The sequence below is a fragment of the Urocitellus parryii genome, chromosome 10, assembly GCF_045843805.1.
Source record: "Urocitellus parryii isolate mUroPar1 chromosome 10, mUroPar1.hap1, whole genome shotgun sequence".
NCBI classification, from domain to species: domain Eukaryota; kingdom Metazoa; phylum Chordata; class Mammalia; order Rodentia; family Sciuridae; genus Urocitellus; species Urocitellus parryii.
In genome coordinates, this window is record NC_135540.1 from 139,404,904 (window position 1) to 139,425,201 (window position 20,298).

General features: G+C 50.5%; 1 protein-coding gene across 5 annotated transcripts in view; it reads right to left on the reverse strand.

Annotated features, from left to right (window-relative positions):
- Positions 1–20,298, reverse strand: part of Stx18 (syntaxin 18) — a 124,035-nt gene that overhangs the window by 9,683 nt on the left and 94,054 nt on the right. Inside the window, exons 6-12 of one of the 5 annotated variants that reach the window (XM_077803359.1) lie at positions 19,732–19,847; positions 13,769–13,860; positions 5,976–6,034; positions 4,734–4,803; positions 2,379–2,459; positions 1,603–1,727; positions 635–848 (exon numbers count right to left, since the gene is read on the reverse strand). In XM_077803359.1, the coding sequence (XP_077659485.1) occupies positions 1,632–1,727; positions 2,379–2,459; positions 4,734–4,803; positions 5,976–6,034; positions 13,769–13,860; positions 19,732–19,847 (514 nt within the window). In that variant the 3' untranslated portion in view covers positions 635–848; positions 1,603–1,631. Of the gene's footprint in view, positions 1–634; positions 933–1,602; positions 1,728–2,378; positions 2,460–4,733; positions 4,804–5,975; positions 6,035–13,768; positions 13,861–19,731; positions 19,848–20,298 lie in introns of those variants that run through there. The other 4 variants (XM_077803358.1, XM_077803356.1, XM_077803357.1 and 1 more) reach the window with 4 other exon arrangements.

The window sequence follows — 20,298 nt, forward strand, 5'->3', positions numbered from 1 at the left end:
AAATTTAATTGCTGGTAAGCCAGGGCTACTTTAAGCTTTATTCTCGGATAGATATTATTCCTTGATGTAGCAAACAGCTGGGGGCACTGGTGTGGCACCCTGCAAACCTGACATTTCAATCCACAATCTTTGTAAGAAAATTGTTTCAATTTGAATCTTGACATTAAAGTATATCTTTACAAAATTGCCAGTTAGATAAACTACATGTGTAAGACAATTAAATAGAAAAAAAAGATATCCACAGATGTTGCTTGCATGTTATTGAGTGTGTTGATTCTGGTGGGTGTGTCAAGTTTCACTGGTTTTTAGAAGAGCAGAAATAAATGGCAAATAGTGAGCGACCTGTTGCAAACAAGCATGATGAGGACGGTCGGCTCCACTGCTCTCCCTGAGATGTGCTTCCAAGACAAACGCGTGTTTTATTATCAAGGGTGTTTCGAAACAAAGATCCTGACCTAGGTGTGGACAGAATGCAGCACAGTGGCCCAAGCTTCGAGCAATACATGCAAGCACTAAACACATGCCAAACTTGTCCTGCGCACCCTCCCCCCATCCCTGCAAAGTGCCCACGTAAGCAAAGCACACAGGTGCACCCCCAGGTATTCTAGTAGACATGTACTTTATTGACTGTAAATTGACTACAATAATTTCCTACATTTCACTTGGTGCAAATAAAGAACTCAAGGGTACCTGTGCCACCCAACGACTGTCCATGCAAGTGTTTTGTGAGGAGGAGTGGTGTGAACTGGCTCATCCCCACAGGATGCCAGGATACTGGACGCTGTATGCAGACATGGTCCACATGGAGCAGGCTTTCAGTTACAAACAGGTGATCCTGGAGACTCTTCCTGCAGGCAGGTGTGCAGGCATGGGGTACCAGGCCCTGCTCTTCTGTGGCCCACTTCTTCCTTTAAACACATAATACTTGAACCCTGAAGCAGGAAACCAGGACTTAGGGGCCCCAGTTCCTGCCCTGCCATTAAGAGTGTTGGGGGCGGCAGCTGGAGCCAGGCAGGCAGCCCTGGAGTACCTCGGAGCTTGCCCATCCAGGCAGGTGGGCAACCACTGGACTGCAGTGTTCCTACTGGCAATACAGCGAGGGCCACAACTGTATTTAATAGGTTTACGAGGCAAATGAAACTCTTCTGCAACACTGTGACTGTCAGCTGACTCGGGCAACCAGAAGCTACAAGGAACTGAGGCACCAATCCTTTGTCAAGTCATCCTTAGCCAAGTTCTGTCCTGCAGCTGCTGGGATGAGCCCTGAGACAACACGGGGAGTGTGGCCTGCAGTTCATGGGGGAGCTGTCCCTGCCAGGGCAGCTCAAGTGGAGGTGCAGTCCACGACCTCTCGCTCATGCTGACTTGTGCCTTAGGGCTGCGGGCATACCACTCCCAAGTTGTGCACTGCTCTTCAGCTGCTGAACAGGCACAGGCCCACTGGCCTAGGTAACCCTTTTGTGATGTACATGTCTGTCTCAACCCCCTTGTCCCTCAAATGACTTTGTGATAAAACCTGATCACAGCTCCTCCGATGCCAGACACCTGAGAGTACACGCTTGGTATGTCAGAGGTGCCCCTCCAGATGCTCGTCCTGCATACCTTGGCCAAGGCCGCAGACCCTGTGGCAGCTAGCTGTCGTACCAGTCCAGGAAGAGAAGGGAGAAGGAACACATCACCAGGAAGAAGAGGATCCACACGCGGAAACCAGCGTTGTTCTTAATGGCCTGGGAGGGGCGAGAGCACAGGACCTCAGGACTGGGGATCAGAGCCCTGCAGTGCCCTACCGTTCCCATGCGTTCCCTGCTCAGCAGGAACTGGGTGCTGCTTGGTCACCTTGGATGGGTGGCTTAATTATGAAGTAAAGTCAACAAGTGGGGTGAATCCCACAGAATACAAGGGGATTGTCCTTTCCAATCCTGCTTTGGCCTGGCAGTACAGCCCATTCACCCAGAAAACACGACACCCAGGAATCACACTTGTCTCCGGGTTCAAGGTGCACAGCAGTCTCAGTCCTAGCTCGTGTTCTCCAGTCAGTAGGTGACTCAGTGTCAGCCCTGTAACAACCTGACCCTAAGGACAGCTCAGAAAACAATGTCCACTCAATAACAAGCACCTGGAAGGTCATCCCCAAATAGCAACCAGGCACTGCCCACTCCCTGACGCTCACCCCTCCATTCAAGAAGTCACCTAGCCACTCCTGGTCCACCTCACCTTAGACTGCTGCTTTGGAGGGTGGGAGCCACTGTCTTGACAACGAGCTGGAGTCAGCCAGTGGGGCTCATGAATACATGGCTTGCTGGCACTCACCATGGTTGGCCCCAAAGCCCCTGCATAGCCTTGCCCAGATCACACCCAGGGGACCCAAGAGCACCCACCTCTCGTATGTCCTCATTGCCCTCCTTGATGTTTTCAGTTGCTCCTACCACTAACTGGTGAATGCTATCAATCTCGGCTTCCTGTGGAAGGAAAGGGTGTCGGGTAAATATAGCCACCGCCTCCTCCCACGAGCAGACATTGCGCTGGAAACAGCAGTCTCCGCTTGCCAACAGACAGAGACTTTACTTGTTGGCCCATGAATCCTCATGGCATCCTGAACTTTATGAAAGCTGGCACCCAGCTTTGTGAAAGGGAAATTTGGGGCTCTGAGGTAACTGAGCCCGAGTCATCCAGCAAGCCAGTGGCAGGGCTGGGATAAGACTCACCTTGCTGGACCCCAGAGCTGGTGCTGCTCCCCACCTTCCGTCTCTCCCAAGCCACTTGCTGATAACAAGGACAGAAACCTAAGAGCTGCTGTTTGTGGAACGGCACTACATACCAGGGGGCATTCCCTTCAATCCCTCATTTATTCTTTCCAAGGTCCAGAGAAATGAGCTTCAAAACTCAGGTGCTTCTAAATAAACCCTCTGGCTCCAAAAAAAAGTGCTTTATGTCTTCCCCTCAACTCTATCAGGCAGGCTGAACCTCAAATGGGATGTGATACTTGTAGGAAGTGTTCCCTCCAAACACCTGGAAAACTCAGGAGTAAGGGACCCTGGTCTCATGTGAACACTGCTCCTGGACCCACCACTGGCAGAGGGGACCATGCCTGCTAGCCTTTCGAGCAGTGGTGTCAGTTTGTCTCCCTTGCCGGGGTGCCGAGTGTGTGCTGGCATGGGTTGTGCAGAAGCCACTGCTGCAGGCTTTGGCCACCCGATTCCCTGTGATGGCCATTACACAAAAGCATAAGGGCCAGTATTGCTCTGTAGCCATGCCTTTTAGGAGGAGCTACCTGAACCTCGCCTCCGCTCCTATGAGGGACTTGTTATAGGCAAGCAGCAATACTATGTAAGAGAAGACGAATGTAGTGTCCTAGGTCTCCAAGACCTGAGCCACCAAGGCAAGGCTCAGGCTGGAGCTCCATCTGCTACCTCCCCAGGCAGAGCACAGGAGCTGGGGGAAGCAGGACAGCAGCTCTCCTCTTGTTAAGAGCAACCCATCTGGCTCAGAGCTCTGAGGCAGCCACTGATAAGGGAGGGTCACTGCATTCCCAGCAAGGGGGCTCCTCAGTATCTGGGCTGAGTACAGGAGCCTGAGAAGGAGCACAGACCTCACCTCTTCTGCATCCGGGCCAACCTCATTGCCTTCCACTGTGCCTAAGACACACTCCAGGAATATTCCCTTTGCCAGTGGCTAACAGCCATGCCCAGAAAATAGGACACAACCCAGATTTGTGGTGGCTAACTCCGGAAATAATGTCAGTCACTACTTTCTAAGAGCCTGTGATGGACCAGGTGTGTCAGGCACTTGAGTGAGGCAAGTGACATCAGCCCCATCTTACAGGCAAGGACAGGACCTGGGAGAAACAGTCCCTGCCACACATGGGTGGCAAGCTGGGCAAGCTCTTCCAGGAACGGGCTGGTGCGCTCTGCGAAGCTGAAGTGATGGCCATGGAAGTGAGGTCACTGCAGAGGGAGGCTTCCATCCCGGCACGGCACACAGACCGAGCAGACCCTGTAAGGAGCTACTCAAAGGGCAACTCCTGTGACCCTGGATTTCCAAAGTGGGATTAGATCCAGTTTACCTCCTTCATAATGATCTGACTGGCTGTGTTAGCCCAGTCTAACACGCCAGAGCAAACAGATTTTGTCTTTCAAACCCATAGTCTGTGGGTGCTAAAACCCAAAAGGGCAAATTCATTGGACTTTAAAAATTTTGCCAGTAACTGGCTAGAAAAAGTTTAGAATGGTAGATATGGCATGAAACTTCCTGTAAGAAAACAATCCTATTCCCACAAGAATACTCCTGAGGGTGTGGGCCCGGCATTTTGAGAGGGCCATGTCTGAGCTCCTATAACACTGGTGACAGAAAATCTAGGCCCTATCAGGCACTGTGTGGGTGCCTCTGAAACTTATGGCAACCCTGCAGGTCACCTCACTTGATGGACAGGGAATTGCAGTGCAGGGGAGCTCCCCAGCTCACCCCAGGGCAGCTACAGCCAAGAGTTGTCTGACAACTAGGTCTGGCCTGCCTTCTCCCATGTACCATGTGCTCCAGGAGACAGTCACTTGGTCCTGAGAGGCTGCTGTGGGGCCACCAGGATTTTACTCAAAGAGCTCTGGGTGCCCATGGCTTACAGCAGCCAATGCTGTAACAGCTGCCGGGCTCGGATACCTGCAGGAGGTGCTCCCAGGGCTCAGTGCATTTCTTTTCTAAGCTAAAACTGAGAACTGCTGTGTTCTGTTTTTGTTTACCTGTTGCAAAACCTTTTCCGTGAATATCTCTTGGAGTCTGGAGATTTCAACCACTCTCCCTTCGATTTGCCTTCATAGAAATAAGAATCCATAGGTTACATATGAACTCTCAGCAATTGGTAATTTCATACATTTCTAAAGAAACCATCTTTGCTAGGTGAAAGAAAGAAAAGGACAGGCCTTGTCAAGTGGGGAAGAGGAGATGGCATTTGGTCCAGTACACTGGACTCAACTGTGTAAACTGTCCCTCAGTCCTGAAGGTGGGCATGTGAAGTGCCCCCTACATTCTGGGCTAGTTCTTGGGGACTGGGGAGTGTGGAGTTATGCCCTAGACACAAAACACAAAGTCTCTGGTAAGCCTGGTGTCTGGCTTGGCCACCTAGTCACATGTGCTGTGGACTCACGTCAGAACGTTTCGAGGACCCAACTTAAAAAAGGTGTTTCCCACTCAAGCCAGCTCCCTCTTGTAGGAAAAAAACTCCAACTCGCTTTGAAAACATCCTACCTGGGTTTGGCAAGTAAGTGCTAGACTCGAGCCATCTGTGAGCCCCTTCCCTGTTCTGCAGCAGCACTGGTGCCTATGTGTGTCTAGAGGGAGCCGCGCCTCCCTCCAGTCCAGGGAAGCAGGTGTTAGATTGGGAGAAGAATCAGGAGGTGGGGCCAGGGCTGGGATGAAGTTCGACGCTGGGCCGAGGCAGGCCCTGGGGGCCAACACCTTGCACTGAGGAAGTCTGCACCTAGTGTGGGTCCCACCCGAGGGCTCTATTTTGAGGGTGTGCCCACAAGGCAACCAGGCCACGCAGACTCAGGCTTCACTGTTCTGCACTCTCTACACATGCCCATGGCAACTGAGGCCTGGGTGCTCTCACTGAAGGGCCAAGGAGGGAGTGTGCTTGGCCACTAGGAGACAGACCTCTGCGAGAGAGAGGTCCTTCAGGGGCCTCATGTCATTTTAGAATGACTGCATGTAAACAGCCTTATGCTGCAGCTGGTGTCATGCATTCAGGGTGACCTGCAGCCACTATCTGCTCCTCTTTGGATGGGGTAGCCATCTGGGAGCCTGGTGGCAGAGGCAGTCAGTCACCTCCCACAGGCCCAAGACCCTGACACCATTGTCAGGTAGACTACATGTAAGCAGCTCCAGGGCCAATGTGGAAGCCTGGGCACCAAAACAAATAAACTTCCAAGTTCTTGGAAAGGTGGCACACAGACCCTCGGCTCCCACAAGAACCATATACATACCTTACTTCATCAAATAAGTTGTTCATTTCCCCAATTAACCGCTGATTTTCTTGTTCAAACTGTGAGGAGACAAACGCACTCATGATGACATCCTGCCGAGCTGAGGTGACTGCAACCTGTGCTGCCTCCTCCCTGCCCAGTCCCTCCTCCCTGCCCAGTCCCTCCTCCCAGCATGGCGCCACACTAGGCTGCCAGAGGACTGTGAGCACCAGTGTGAAAAACACCCCTGCTTTGGGAAGCAAGTGACACACACCCGAAAGAGCTGCGGTGTGGGTTGTGGCTCAGCATCTCCATCCCATCATCTGAACTCCAAGTACACAGCTGGCATTTCAGACTGCACAGGCACTCGTGGGCTGGCCTGTAACCATACCCATTTCCAGCTTCCCAGGCTCCACAACCACCCCAAACCTGGGTACCCACAGCCTGCTGCCTGTCTCAGATCTGGAGTGGGGAGGACTGGGGAAGGAGGGGAGAAGCATGGGGCAGAGGCTGACCTGGGCCATCTGACTTTTGGCTATGCTCAACAGAGCAGAGGCCCATGAGCCCGAAGAGCCATATGTCCCAGGGCTCAGGCTGGAAGGGGAGGGTCACAGGGATACCCAGGGACACTGTGTGGGAGTACCTCTCAAAGCAGAGTTAACTCAGCAGAACTAGCAGCTTTTCTCCTGGTCATTCTTGAAAACTTGTAATTGGCCAAAGGAAAGGAGGTGAACATGTGAGGGGTACCACAGAGTGCGCTGTCGGGTTCTTGGAGGCTGAGCCATGGGTCCCTGGGCCCACTTCTCCAGGAGATCTGTCCTGACTCCAAGTCATTTCTCATTTTTCTATCCTTGGCGGAGCATTTGTTTGCAAATACCATAGGACACTGATTATGTTCTGCCTTGTAGGAGAAGCTGCACAATTTTGGGCATGTCTGAAGCTCCCCAGGGACTATGACCTAACGGAGGGCAGGAAGCATGTGAACCTACCTTTGAAAAAGCATTCCAGTTGTTCCTTCTTATACATTATTAAAGCTGCCACCAGATCCACAAATGTTAGATTCTGGGGCTCTGTGCCTGGCACTGAGCAGGATGGCAGGGCACACTTGGAGGTGAGGCCCTCAGTCTCCCAAGCTCCAGAATCCACCAGGACCTGGTTCATGGCTAGCCTGGTGAGCTGTCTGCAGCCTGCTCCCATCTGCCTTCTACTCCCTGGTCAAATGCCATTCACAGCAAACTGCTCCCGGCTGGCCCTGTCCCTCCACCTTAAAGGGTAGGTCTCACTGTTCTCCATGATCTGGCCACTGCCCACCTCTGTATTGCAGTTTGCGCGGGGCACGAGTGACACATCACATCTTCTCCCTTTCTCTGTATGGGGTAGTTCTGTGTGGCCAGGGAGCCCCAAATGGTCCTTCAAAACCTCACACAGGTACCTCTTCTGTGGTCCAACACCTCATGGCTGGCCGAGCCTCTTTCCCTGCAGTTCCTCTGTGCTGTCTGGGGCCAGGAGGGCTGTCTTTCTCCTCTGGAGCCTAAAGCCTGAGCCCTGTGCTGGGCCTCTTAGTCCTGCTCCTCAGTGAAACACAGGGAGGCCCCTGCTCCACCTCTGACCTGCCAGGTCAGGAAATGGGTGGGTTGGCAATGCTTTTGGAAGGGTCGAAGTGTGGGGCAGTTCCCTGCAGGGCCACCTCACCACAGCAGGCCGCCTTACTGGCTGTTGGTAGGTGCTATTTAGGTCCCTTTTAATTAGGCATCAGAGAGTAAAAATTTCACTTCTGACTTTGAAAGTATGAGCTCTGTTAACTGTCAACTCAGCAGTGACTTGAGAGTCCAGTATTTAAGGAAAACATGTAATTACTTCAGCTTGCAGGCGCTTATTTACTTTGACTTAATTCTCTCAGGTGTCACTCAGGATTTGGGGGGGAAAGCATTTTCTTTGAAATTTTCTAATGATAAAATATGGCTCTGCCCTTTTAAATCCACAGTCCTTTTATGCTTTGAAACTGTTCCTTAACACAATTAACTAGTGGTCTGAGGTGATTTATTACTGGAATGTTCCCTGGGAACAAAGCCTGTTTGTTTCCCCCCAAGCCCAGAGCATGTGGCACAGGCCGCCCTTCCCAAAGCCCTCAGAAGCGGCCACTGCTGAAAGCTTCACAGCAGCCTCAGCCCGGCCAGGCCTGGGAGCACATTCTGGCTCTCACTTCCTGTGACCCCAAGGGTTCTCGATGCTACCTGAGCAAGAGGAACAGATGCCTCTGAGGTGACATGGGCTGAAGGGAGGTCTGCCGAAGACCAGGATCTTTGGTGGAAAGCAGCTCCATTCAGAGAGCAGGTCACAATGAAAGAAGCTTTTAAAAAGCCTGATCCTCATAAACAGGTATAAGGTCATCATTACCAGGTGGGCAGGCTCAGGCCAGGTAAGAGCCAGGTGCTATTACACCAGTCCTCCACACAGGCTTCAGGGTAGTTTTCCGTGCTATCTGCATGGCACACCTGGATGACTCACCTCCAGCTGGGGGCAGGGGCCCGGTGGATGTGGAAGCCAGTCCTACGGTCTCATGGGAACGCTTAGGTGACCCTGGGCCAGCCACTGGCTTCTGGGTGCCTACCAGCTTCTTTGTGGACAGGTGGTGAGTGTTACACTCCCCTGCCTGCTCCTGTTACTTGTCCAGGGTCAATAGCTGTGGAATTCCAGCTCCTTTACCTTCCAAGCTATATGACCCTGGACAGGTAACTGAATCTCCTCTGAACCTCAGTCTTTGTCAAAATGGAGAGAATGGTGGTACTTGAGCAGCAGGGCCATCAGGAGGAACCCGAGTTAAACCAAAGTGAGTAGTTTACCACAGTGCATGGCACACCGTAAGCTCTCAGGAAGCGTGACCACGGGAGGCAGATTCTAGACGTGCATGGTGAGGGGCTAGACACTTCAAAGCCCCTCCACCTGTCTGGTCTCAAGTTCTAGAGGCTGCTATGGCCCTTTCACTCAGGCACTGGGAAACACGCACACATATACCCTCTTCTACTGTCCCTCTCCGACCATGTGGCCATGTCCTCTCTCCACACAAGTGGGGACTTCGCCAGTGCAGTGCTGAATGAAAGGCCCAGTCAGCACCACAGGCAGGCTGTGTATATGCCCCAGAAGACGAATTTGGCTACAGTCTCAGGAACACTTACATCAGTACGAAAGTAAATAAAAGAAGCACGAGAGGCCTAAATGGGTTGTGGGGACAAGTAAGGCCCTCCAGCAGGAGACAGTGGCAGCTGCTGTTCTGGCTCCTGCCAGGGCCCGCCTGCTCCAACTGTCAGGTCTCCTAGTCAAACGTGCTTTCCTCCAGCCAGACCCCCTTCCCACCTCTGCCTTCTAAGTAGTGAGGCAGCATTCCGCTTCAGGGTCTAGGGAGCTAGGCGACCTTGCGCAGATGGCCTGGGCTCTCTGTAAGACAGGGCTAGCAACACCCCCTCTCTCATGTGGCTGCATAAATTCACCTGGACCATGTGCACACAGCAGCACCTGGCACTGTGACAGCCACTGCGTTTCGCTCAGGGTCGGGCAGCCCTCTCAGCAGGGCTCTGCTGAAGGGGTTCTAATCTGGCTTCAAATCCACAGCTCCACACTGTGGATATATCATTATAGAAATCCTTTTCTAATCTAATCCTTGTCACTATAGTTTTAAAAAGATAAATCTCTTCTTCAAAGGCTTTGGGTATAAAATGAGGCTTGAGAAGAATCTGCATGGAAAAGAGCAAGAGTAGCCAAGTGAGGACGCTGGGCCTCCTAGATGGCTGTCTGGCCCCTCAGCTCAGAGGCTCACGGCCAGGATGTTTCTCTATGACAAGCCCTTCAACATGTCCCACTCTGCAACCCTCTCCTTAATGCTCACTTGGTGCCCCTCTGAGCCTGGAGCCAGCCTGGGGTCTGTGAGCTGTACAACTCCTATGTCCCTGATGCATGAACGGAGCCTGGCCATGCATGGCAAGCCCTGCCAGCTGGCTGCCTGGGGTTTCATGGGACAACACAGGCAACACTCACTAGGGACACTTCTCATGTAGATCCAAGAGACAGAGGTCACTTGTCTTAAACATTCCCAAGAAATATATCAATAAATGTAGGTGGTTTTGCTTGAGTTAAATGACAAGAAGGAGGACTTCTTGATATAACATTAGAAAACAATTTGGTTCCACTCAGCCTGACCACAGAACACCTGCTAACTAACAAGCTCTTGTATACCTGTATCAAGAGGCAGAAATGAAAATGCACAGTGCAAATCATACAAACCATTCTGCAACATGTAACCACTGCTCCTCTGAGTGAAATAATGAATTATTTTAATATAGTATCAGGTTTAATTCATTCTTTCACCCTGAGGAAAAACTCTGAAAGAGTGACTATGAATTATGACCAGTTTGCTGCACCACTTTCCAATTTAGAAACCAACAGTAAGGTATGGCTTTCTCTTCATTTTCAGAGTTAAGTTTTTTTGATAGGATTTGAGTTAGTCACACTGTAAAAAATGGTACTTAGCTACGAGTCCCAATGAGACAGACGTTACCTAGACCTTAGCCTATCTCAGGAGCACTGTCTATCCACTCATAGTGACACAAACATTACCAAGTCCTGGTGGCTTTAGTCACTGATGCCACCACACTGAAATACTCAGGGCTAGTGGGAAGGGTCCCAGACCACGTGTTTAGTTGATGACTCAGGACAGGAAGGAGTGGAAGGAGGAACTCCCAGTCACAAGGGAGGAAGGGCCGTGCTGCCCTGGGTGTACGGCACACGCGGAGCCTGAGTAACATGCCTCTGCCTTCCCACGTGTATCTGATGTGAGGCAGGTGTGCTGAGCCGAGGCTCAGTGCCCGCTCCTGCCACAGGCTCCTCCAGGTGCCACTGCACCCTGCACTTGCCACGATGCTATGGGGTATCCACTCTGATTGGGCTGAAGGCTGATTTTCTTCCCCAGATTACAAGATTGCAAGTGACGGGGGGAATTCCTAACAGACCCTTGTCATCAGAGCCCATGTTCTCTTGTCTCTGTGGGACTGTGGCATCAGGTGAGGGCAGATGGCCTCGATGCCAGCCTTCCTTGTATCCTTCCACACTGCCAGACGCAGCACACCCCCGGGGGCTTTCCCACCCATGCTGCTCACTGCTGCCTATGGGGCCAACGCAAAGTCCTTTCACAGCCAGCTATGTGCAGCTGGCTCTTTCCTTCACGAAGAACAGCGGTGTGTGCAAAGACAGTCCAGCCCAGAACTTACAGCCACCCAAACAATGTGTTCTTTCTTAATGAAGAGCCAGGGCTGCACACCTTTGTCTCCAGGAAAGGGATGTGGTAAAAGCATGATGTCTGGAGGAACACATCTCATCATTTCCACTAATTAAATCATTTTATGTAAATCGATGAAAAACTACGAGATTTTAAGAAACTTTCCCATCGTTTATCTATAAGAAGGGAACGTACCCCCATGCCAGCTCCTCACCACAGCCTGCCTCCAATGCAGTGTGCCAGGGCGACACCCGGGGCTCCTCCTCCTTTCTCCCATGTATGCTGTTTCTAGAGAACCTCCTCCAATCCTCCCTTCACACTCTAGCCCTAAGATGTCTACAGTCTGTGCCCTGATCCCTCGGTGCACCAGAGCACCCCCTCCCTGTCCACAGGCAGCCTGAACTTTTCTGATGTGGAACCCATCATCTCCCTGTTGGCCCACTGTCTGTGTCCCCTTTCTCCTGATTGTCTATGTGAGAAAGCTCAGGCTCCTCCTTCCTCTCTCGTGCCCCACAATCACTAAGGTGCCTGTCTCCATTCTCTCCCTTCAGTGCTGCTCCCTGGAGCCCCCATGCCAGCCTGGATGCATGCGCTGCCTCAGTGAGTCCTCGCTGCAGTAGTCTCTAGCCACCTCTACACCTTGCATGCCACAAGGCTTCCAGGGCATGTGTCCTACTGGATGCGGTGAGTTAGGCATGTAAAGAAAGTCAGAGGGTAGACTCTGGACCTCGAGTGTTGCTGGAGAGGAAGATGGGAGCCTCATGGCCTCAAGGTGTCTTAGCTCACAATTTCTTAGCTCACAATTATTTCTGTCTGTACAGGTCAAAAACAGCCTGCGTATAACTGCAAAGAAAGTAGCTCAGGCAAGCCCCGGGAAGGTCACTGTTAGCGACCACTGGGATCAGTTTCATTCTTCCCAGGTGAGGTGGATAAGAGTGTGTCAGTCCACACCTGTATGAAAGGTGCTCCAAACAACTGAGGTTCAGCTGTCCCATATCCAAGTGTTCAAGAGGCAGACACGGACTGGCCATCCCCTGGGTCTCAGCATGTTGGGGGCCCCAGGGGCTGTATGGACTCCTCTGGCAGCCACCCACGGCACTCTGCTGTGCTAGCCATGTGCGGCCCCAAACACCTAGGCCACAGAACCCACCAGGGACACAGTACAGAGAGCGCTGGGTTTGGAGGTGAAACTTACGGCCCAGAGCTTGGTTCTGCTGCTCTGCTGGCCCGTGACCCTGGGCAGGGCTCAGGAGCTCTCGTACCTCCTTTTCTTCATCTGTATTATAGTGGCCATTCCTACTTCATTGATCATAGTGAAGACTGAACGAGACAATGTGTGAAAGGCCTGGCAGATGGGCATTCACAGATATGAATAATCACTTTACACGAGAAGACAGCATGCCAGTAGTTACTACTGAGGAGCCTGTTTTACCTGTTAGAACAGACCATGGCTTTTACACTGTGCTCAATAGAGTCACTTATCTGCCAACAAATGATTCCCAAGATGCTGCCTGCGTGGCACCTGCATGTGGAGAGGAGGGGAAATAAAGTAGAGCACTGGGGTGGGGCTGGGAGCCAGGCCAGGGAGGCTGGTCAGGGAGGCTCTCTGAAGAGATAACCTCGGAGACCTCAGACATGACAGGAGTGAGAGAAAAGGGCCTTCAGGTGGAGCAACCTGTGGGGGTCCAGGCTGGGTGGAGGCCAGGCCGTCCTCGCTGGATAGGCTTTGGCTGCACTGATCCTCTGCACAAAGGCTAGAAATCCAGACTTACTTCCTATTTGTTAGGGCACTTTGGGAAGACCCTTCCGAATTTTTGCCAAAGGCAAGAGGAGAAGGTGACACCCCACCACCTCTTCATGCCACTATCAAGAGCACTAAGAGGAAAATAGACACTAGAAAGCTCAGAAATCATGAAGGGGCTCTGACTGGCAGGCCCTGCTACTGGAGATGCTGTGTGGGAACTGTGTTCTCCAAGCTGCACAAGGACACTATGACATCAGGGCAACTCCAGGAAGCAGCTGGTAGCACAGGGGGAGGAGCCGCAGGCAGACAGTGCTGAGGATGAGCTGCAGAGCACTGGCCCAACCTCTTAGTGTTCTTCTAAACCCACCCAGAGATGACGAAGGAGAGCAGCCAGCCACAGGGAAATGGTAACCATACGGAGGTGATCTCAGCAATGAGGTGCTACTTAGCTTTCCCCTCATTACCATAGCATCAGTCACTCCAACAATTACAAAGTGCCATTGTGGCAATTACAAAAGACCCATTTAATCTAAAGATGATTTTAATGCTGGTGAAAAAACATCTATTATTAGTAAAGTTATCCCAAGGCAATTTCTTTTTCAATTATGCTATTGCAAATTTAAAACACATGAAAAGCATATCAGGAATTAGGAAATCAAGTGGGAATGCATAAATATATATTTATATTTTTAAAACTTTGGTACAAATATCAGGGAAGGGCATTTAAGATGGCTACTACTCAATGAAATGGTCTTAGGATAACTCATTAAAAATAAATAATGAGGCAGAGAATGGCATTACCATTTGTATTTCTTCTGGGGATAATTCATCTTCACCTTTGCCATCTCCCCAGGTTCCTAATTCAGGTTGTGCTTCTTCGGTCAAAATCTTTTCTGTTAAAAAAACAAAACAAAATAACAACAACAACAACAAAAAAATGAAAACAGAAGGCCAAATAGTTATTTTAGCATAGTGTCACTCAGGATATAGATGTGTTACAAACAAGAGACTGAATGTTATTTTGCAGCTCTGTCTCTATCCATTGGTCAATATGCAGCAATATTTAGGCCTTAAATTGTGTGGACGTGTGCATGTGTATATGTGTGAGGGTGGGGCAGATGGGGACAGTTTCAATATTGCACTGAATTCAACAGTGGCTGCAGACTAAATGGACATTCTTCAGAACCAGTTTTTTTTTAGTACATTTCATTTTACAACACACTCTCATGCTAACATCCTCCCTCCGCTTTTAAAAGGTTACAACATATGAATGCTTTCACTGGGAAAATAAAAAATATATATGAAATTCTGTTCCCCAATCTCATTCCTTTTCTTGAGAGTCATTGCTTTGATGCGTAGCCTCCTTGACTTTATCTAAGCATATTCACATATAGATATGCAATTCCTTGTATATCTCCCACACCCAGAAATAATACAGTCTTGTGAGTGCAGTGGCTCATTCTTCACAGATATCAACAATAACATACTGTCCTCAAACTTTCTTTTCAGATTTATCAATCTACCTTGGAGATAATTTTGCATCAGTTCAAATAGCTTGACTTCATTCTTTACACTGCTGCTTAATATTTCATTGTAAGGATACAAGGTTTTCTTTGGTTTGGTTTTGGTTGTTGTTTGTTTTTGCAGTACTGGAGATGGAATCCAGAGCATTTCACATGCTAGGCAAATGATCTACCACTCAGCTACACCCCTATCCCTTTTTATTTTGAGACAGGGTCTCACTAAATTGCCCAGGCTGGCCTCCTACTTGAGATCCTCCTACCTCAACCTCCTGAGTAGCTGGAGTTACAGGCACAGGTGCCTGATCCGATACAGTTTAGGTCACTGTAACTCCACTGGTAAACCTTCAGTTAGGTCAGTGTTCACTAGTCTAATACTGTATGCCCCTGTGGAGTATTTCTGCAAGATGGGTGCCTGGCCACGGAACTGCTGAACAGGAGAGTGTGCAGAGTTTAATCTAGAGAACTTTTTGATCATGGTTGGTCAAGTGACGGCTCCTTGATGAAGTTTATTGAGAAGGCAGGCTCCTAGAAAGGCCTGCTCTCAGCACAATGCTGGAGAGATCTGCATGGGTTGTACCCAGGGCTTGAGGACAGCAGCGAAAGGGCAGGGACTACTCCTCCAGGAGGACTGTAACGAGGTCTCTGCCTCCAAAGGTGCCTGTGTGAATCTCAGCAGTACCTCTGAGCTTGCCATCAATTCAAAAGACAATACCATTTCTTTTCCCTTTCTTCCTCAACCTCAGTAAATTTCCTGTAGTTAATCTCAGTCCTAGGAGATGAGCACAAGTCCAGGGTCTTCTGGCATGAAAAGGACTCATGACAGCAGCAGGCTGGAGATAGCAGACCAGGCATGAAAGATGTGGTTGTCACTGGAAAGAAATCTTCACAAAAATCCTCCACTTCCACCACAACAGTGCAGGAAAACCATTTTCACCACAACTGTCATCACAGGAAAAATATATTTATAAGGCCTGGCTCAACGCATCCTTACAAACCAAGCTACCATTTCATTGAGATGACATCCTTTGGGCAGGGGAGTTGCACTTTCCATCCATCCTACTCCATCCCTAAGAGCTTGCTGTCTCCTGTCTGTTTTCATTATGGTGCCCATTTCAATTTTTTTAAACACATAAACCTTGATCATGTCTGAACCAAGCAGTCTAGGTCTTTATAGCACTTTTGATTCCATGGCCATCTGAAGCCTTGTCCTGAACCCTGTAGCTCACTGCATGCTGCACCCAAAGTGGTGTCGAGTTCAGATGCTTGGTCTAGTGTTCAAGGCCTTCTGTGCTTTAGCCCAGCCCACAGTTAACTCCCGTTACTTTTGGGTTCTCCTCATCCCTTCTTTCTCTCGGATGCATCCAGGCGAATGGCTGCAAACTGCCTATTTCTCAGGAACCCCTCTCCCCAACCCCAGCTCTAAGCTCTCCCTGCTCACTCCAACACATACTCTGTACATCCAAAGGGCATCTTAGAAGGCCTGCAGGCCACTGTATTGATTCCTTCCCACTCTCCTGAGCTTTAGTGCCAAACCCCACCTCTAGCTGTGCTCACCTCAGGCAGCAAGGCCACCACTCCCCGTCCACCATCTACCTATTGCTCCAACCCCAAGCCTGCAGGCTGTTTATCCCCAGCTGTTCTCATCTTTCACATCTCATGTTCCACTTACCAGATAAACTCAGGCTCCGAAATGCAGCAAGTGCTTCTCTCACCCCTCTACCATGGCCTCCCCAAAGGCCTACGCTACCTTGTGCCTGGGCTGTTGCAAGATTCCTGGCCCATCTATCTGCCTCTGTGCTAACCCCTCACAGCAGTATCAGGGCTTTTAGGACCTAACCCAGACCACATCATGCTCTAGCTTCAAACCCACCAGTGGCTTCTTACTGTGCTTCAATTCAAAGCCTAATTTTGCCACAAAACACAGTCTTCTGCCCAGCACTGCTTCTCTGCACACTTGGGGACATCTGATGCTACCTGCTCTTGCACTCTCCCATAGTCCTAGCAGGTGTGAGCTGGTTCTTTACTGGGACTGTCATTTGCATTTTCCTGATTACTAAGGATGCGCAGCACCTCTTCATGTGCTTACTGGCCATCTGATGTTTCTTTTAAGAAACTTAAGATCTTTCGCTGATTTTTAACTAGTTTGTTTTTGTAGTACTGAGTTGTAAAGAGTTCTTTCTATATTCTAGATACAAGCACCTTATCAGATATATAATTTGCAAACACTTCTTCCCATTCTGTGGGTTGTCTTCACTTTTTTGATGAGGTCCTTTGAAGCATGAAAGTTTTTAGCCCCAGTGACTACCACTAATCTCCCCACATCCCTGAAAGGTGGGTACTATCATCCCCATTTTAAAAATGGGCGAACTGATATCCGAGTGCTGTCAGCGCTGGAGCTGGGCTCCAGACACCTTCAAAGGGGCACTCTTCATATGCCCTGTCTCCAACATGCCAGTCAGTGCTCTCCTGAAGGCCAAGAGAGCTGTGTTAGACAGGAGATGGCCTCGTGCCTACATGGACTTTAACCATGAAGAGCAGCATTCTTTCACTCTGACCACTTATTTCCTACCCTGCAGAGGCAACTGATTCCTCTCCATAGTAAGGAAGAGCAACTGGGTTCCAGACAGAGACTCATGCATGTGTGCAGTTTTCCAAGCCATATTTGCTGAAGCCTCCTGTGGGTTGAGTCTGGCTCCAGTACTGGGGGTACAGGAATGAGCAAGACTCCTGCACTTGTGGGACTTCCGGTTAGCAGGGAAGACAGGTAATAAGAAAACAGAGAGGACTACTGGGAGGAGGGGAGAGACAGTCAGACAGGAAGTACCAGAAGGAGGAAGTCCTTCCTTCTCTTCCTACTAACCTTCACTCCTTGTGAATCCAGCCTGTCTCAAGGAATCAAGACTGTCTACACCCCATCCCTGACCTCTAGACTTGTGAACCCAGTTTCTTACTCAACATCTCCCCTAGGAATCTCACATCCACGTGTACCACCCACGTTCCTGATCAAGCTTGCTCTTCCATCGTCCTCCACAGCTCAGTGAAGGGCAGCCCTTTCCTTCCAGGTGCCTAAGACACAGTGGCTCTTTTGGTGCCTCCTCATGCCCCACACCCAGAAGGCAAATTCTGTGACTCTATTTCAGAAGACATCTGGCATTCTACCACTGCTGCCGTGCTTGGTGCAGTCCGCCCCTCCCTTGCTGCTGGTGGCTCTAGAAGCCTCCCAGCCACTCATTTCTGTCCTTGCTTCCTAACATTCCATTCCAACAGGATGACCAGAGGGATCCTGCTGAGACATAGTCAAGTGTGACAGTCCTCTGGGCAGATCTGCTCATAGCTTCCTGTCTTACTCAGTAAAGGCACAGTCTCCCTGTGGCCTACAGGCCCCCAGGACCAAGTTCCCAGCACCTTCCCAGTCCATGCCTCTCTGCTCTCTCCCCATCTCCAGCCCTGGGTGGGAGCTCAGCAGCCACACAAGACACACTCGTGTCCTGGGCCACTGCCTGCAACAATCCTCCCAGGGGCCACAGGGTTTTAATTCCTCAGGTCTTAACTGAAATATCAAGGTCTGCACATCTGGGACAAGCCACGGCACACACCTGTTTCCACAGCATGCACCATAACTGACAGCAGCTAGCATCTGCTTCCCACTGGGCTGAAGGAGAGGTGCTGATTTTCTGCTCCTTGCCATATCCCCAACAGCCACACTGCTCACTCCCATGCCCTTAGACCCATGAATGAATTGGCACCTGGCACAAGATACAGCTTGGGCCTGGGGCCCAGCAGAGCAGATGGGCTCCAGTTCTGCATAGGAGATTCGGAGTCCCAAGTCTGCACTGGCTTTCCCACTCTCATCTACCCTCACGGCATTTCCTGAATACATGCATGAATGAGCAGATGTGGATGCTGTGTGGACTGAGTAAATTTAGTAATGACGCATGTACACATTATCTTCTGAGAAGCCCATGATTTCGTGGGTGATGGTAGGGTGGGTAGGAACAGGAGGTACACCGAGCCCCTGCCTGTGAAGTCAGGGCAGCTGTCACTAGGAATGGGCTCAAGTTTGCAAACAGCATGGCCCACGCTGAAGCCGGTGCTGTCCTTCTTGGTGCTGGACTGTGCATGGGTTACGTAATCTCACTCAACTCATTTCCTCACATTTGAAGCGCTGACAATAACAAACACCTCACAAGGCCCAGTATACATCACGTCTTTAACATGCCCAGCATGTGCCTGGTACCAGTGGAGGGCTCCATAAATGCTCATCTCCTTGCCAGTCCCTCCTGAAAGCTGTTCTGAACTTTAGAAAGGAACTGTGGCATGGGCCAGGCTTAGGAAGCCACGGTGTGTAGTGAAGGCTCTTGCTTGTGAGAAGCAAGGGATAAATGAGATGGAGAGACAGGAGGCAGCCTGAGTAACAGGACTTTTCAGAAAACAGAACTGTGCATGAATTCTGCAGCTGCCAGTTGTAAGTCACCCATCCTGGACAAGTCCCCCAAGTTTTGTGAGTCTTTGTGAGCCTTTCAGGGGGGTTTCTCTGAAAAAAGAGAGGCTCATGGAATGTACCTGCAGGGGGCTGCTGTGAGGGTGACAACCACTCCTGTGAGCACGCGGGCCTGAGCCCCACACCCCAAGACAGACCACAACAGAGGAAGCAAAGGTGCCCAGCTTCTCCTGGCCCCAGCGCCCCGCTGCCTGTGAGTCACATAGTGTGGAAACCTCTGTGCTACGTGCACTAACAGGCGTCCTCTGCATTGGGTACACACAGAATGAAGATGTCTGTGACAATAGGATATAAAGTCTAAAAAGTCATGGGGTACCTGGTATCCACAGCGACAGGCAGCACATAAACCCACTCTTGCACCTTGTCCTGCTGGCTTGACTGGCTACGAAAGCCACCGAGGTCACACGCTCGCCCTGGCAGGACTGGCAGGACAGTGCCGAGAGCATAGGGTTTTGCCTGGAGGGTAGCACTGCCTCCCTCGGCCCTTCAGCAGAGCCCAATCCCCGGGCAGTGTACAGCTCAAGCAGGCCCTTTCATCTGGACCCCAGCTCCCAGGTGACTGGATGGCTCTTCTCAGCCAACTGTGGACAGACAAAACCACGGCCACCTCCCGCCGGCCTTGGCTCAAGCAACCACACACGCAGCTGGCAGGGGCTGGGCTGCTGCTTCTGTCCTCCTCTGCACTCTGGCCAGCGCCGTGAGGAAGGAATGCAGGGCAAGGCTTGAACTTTAACTCATACCTGGATGCTCTTCAGTGGCAAGTGTTTCTTCAGAGTCTTTTGAAGGATTCTGTGAAACTTTCTCAGAGGATGTGGATTCTCTTGTCTTTGTACTTGGCTCAGGTTCCAGCTTAGATCTAAAAATAAACAATTGTTTGCTGTAAAACCTATGCTACTCTTTTTGACAACAGAAGAGAGTCACTGCCTCACGGACCAGCGGCTATCTGGACACACCTCCACAGGGCACCTGTAAAGAGGCATAGGCATTGCTGCCTCAGGCAGGGGCTGTGCACCCTCCGTGTCCCCAGCCACAGCATGGGAACAGCATCAGTAGAAGGCTGCAGTCTGAAATGCCCCCGATGGACACCACACTTAGTGAATGGGCAGTGAAGGCCCTACCTTCAACAAACCCAAAGCCGGATGTTCACTAATCCACTAGTTTTACACTAATTCAAAAGTCTTGCTGAATATGTGAGTGTGTGTACATATACATACAGTAGAAACATAATTTTGACCCATATTATATACCCACATATAAGTAATACTTAGTTTAACTATAAAAGCACAAGTCTTTAATACCTCTGAGGT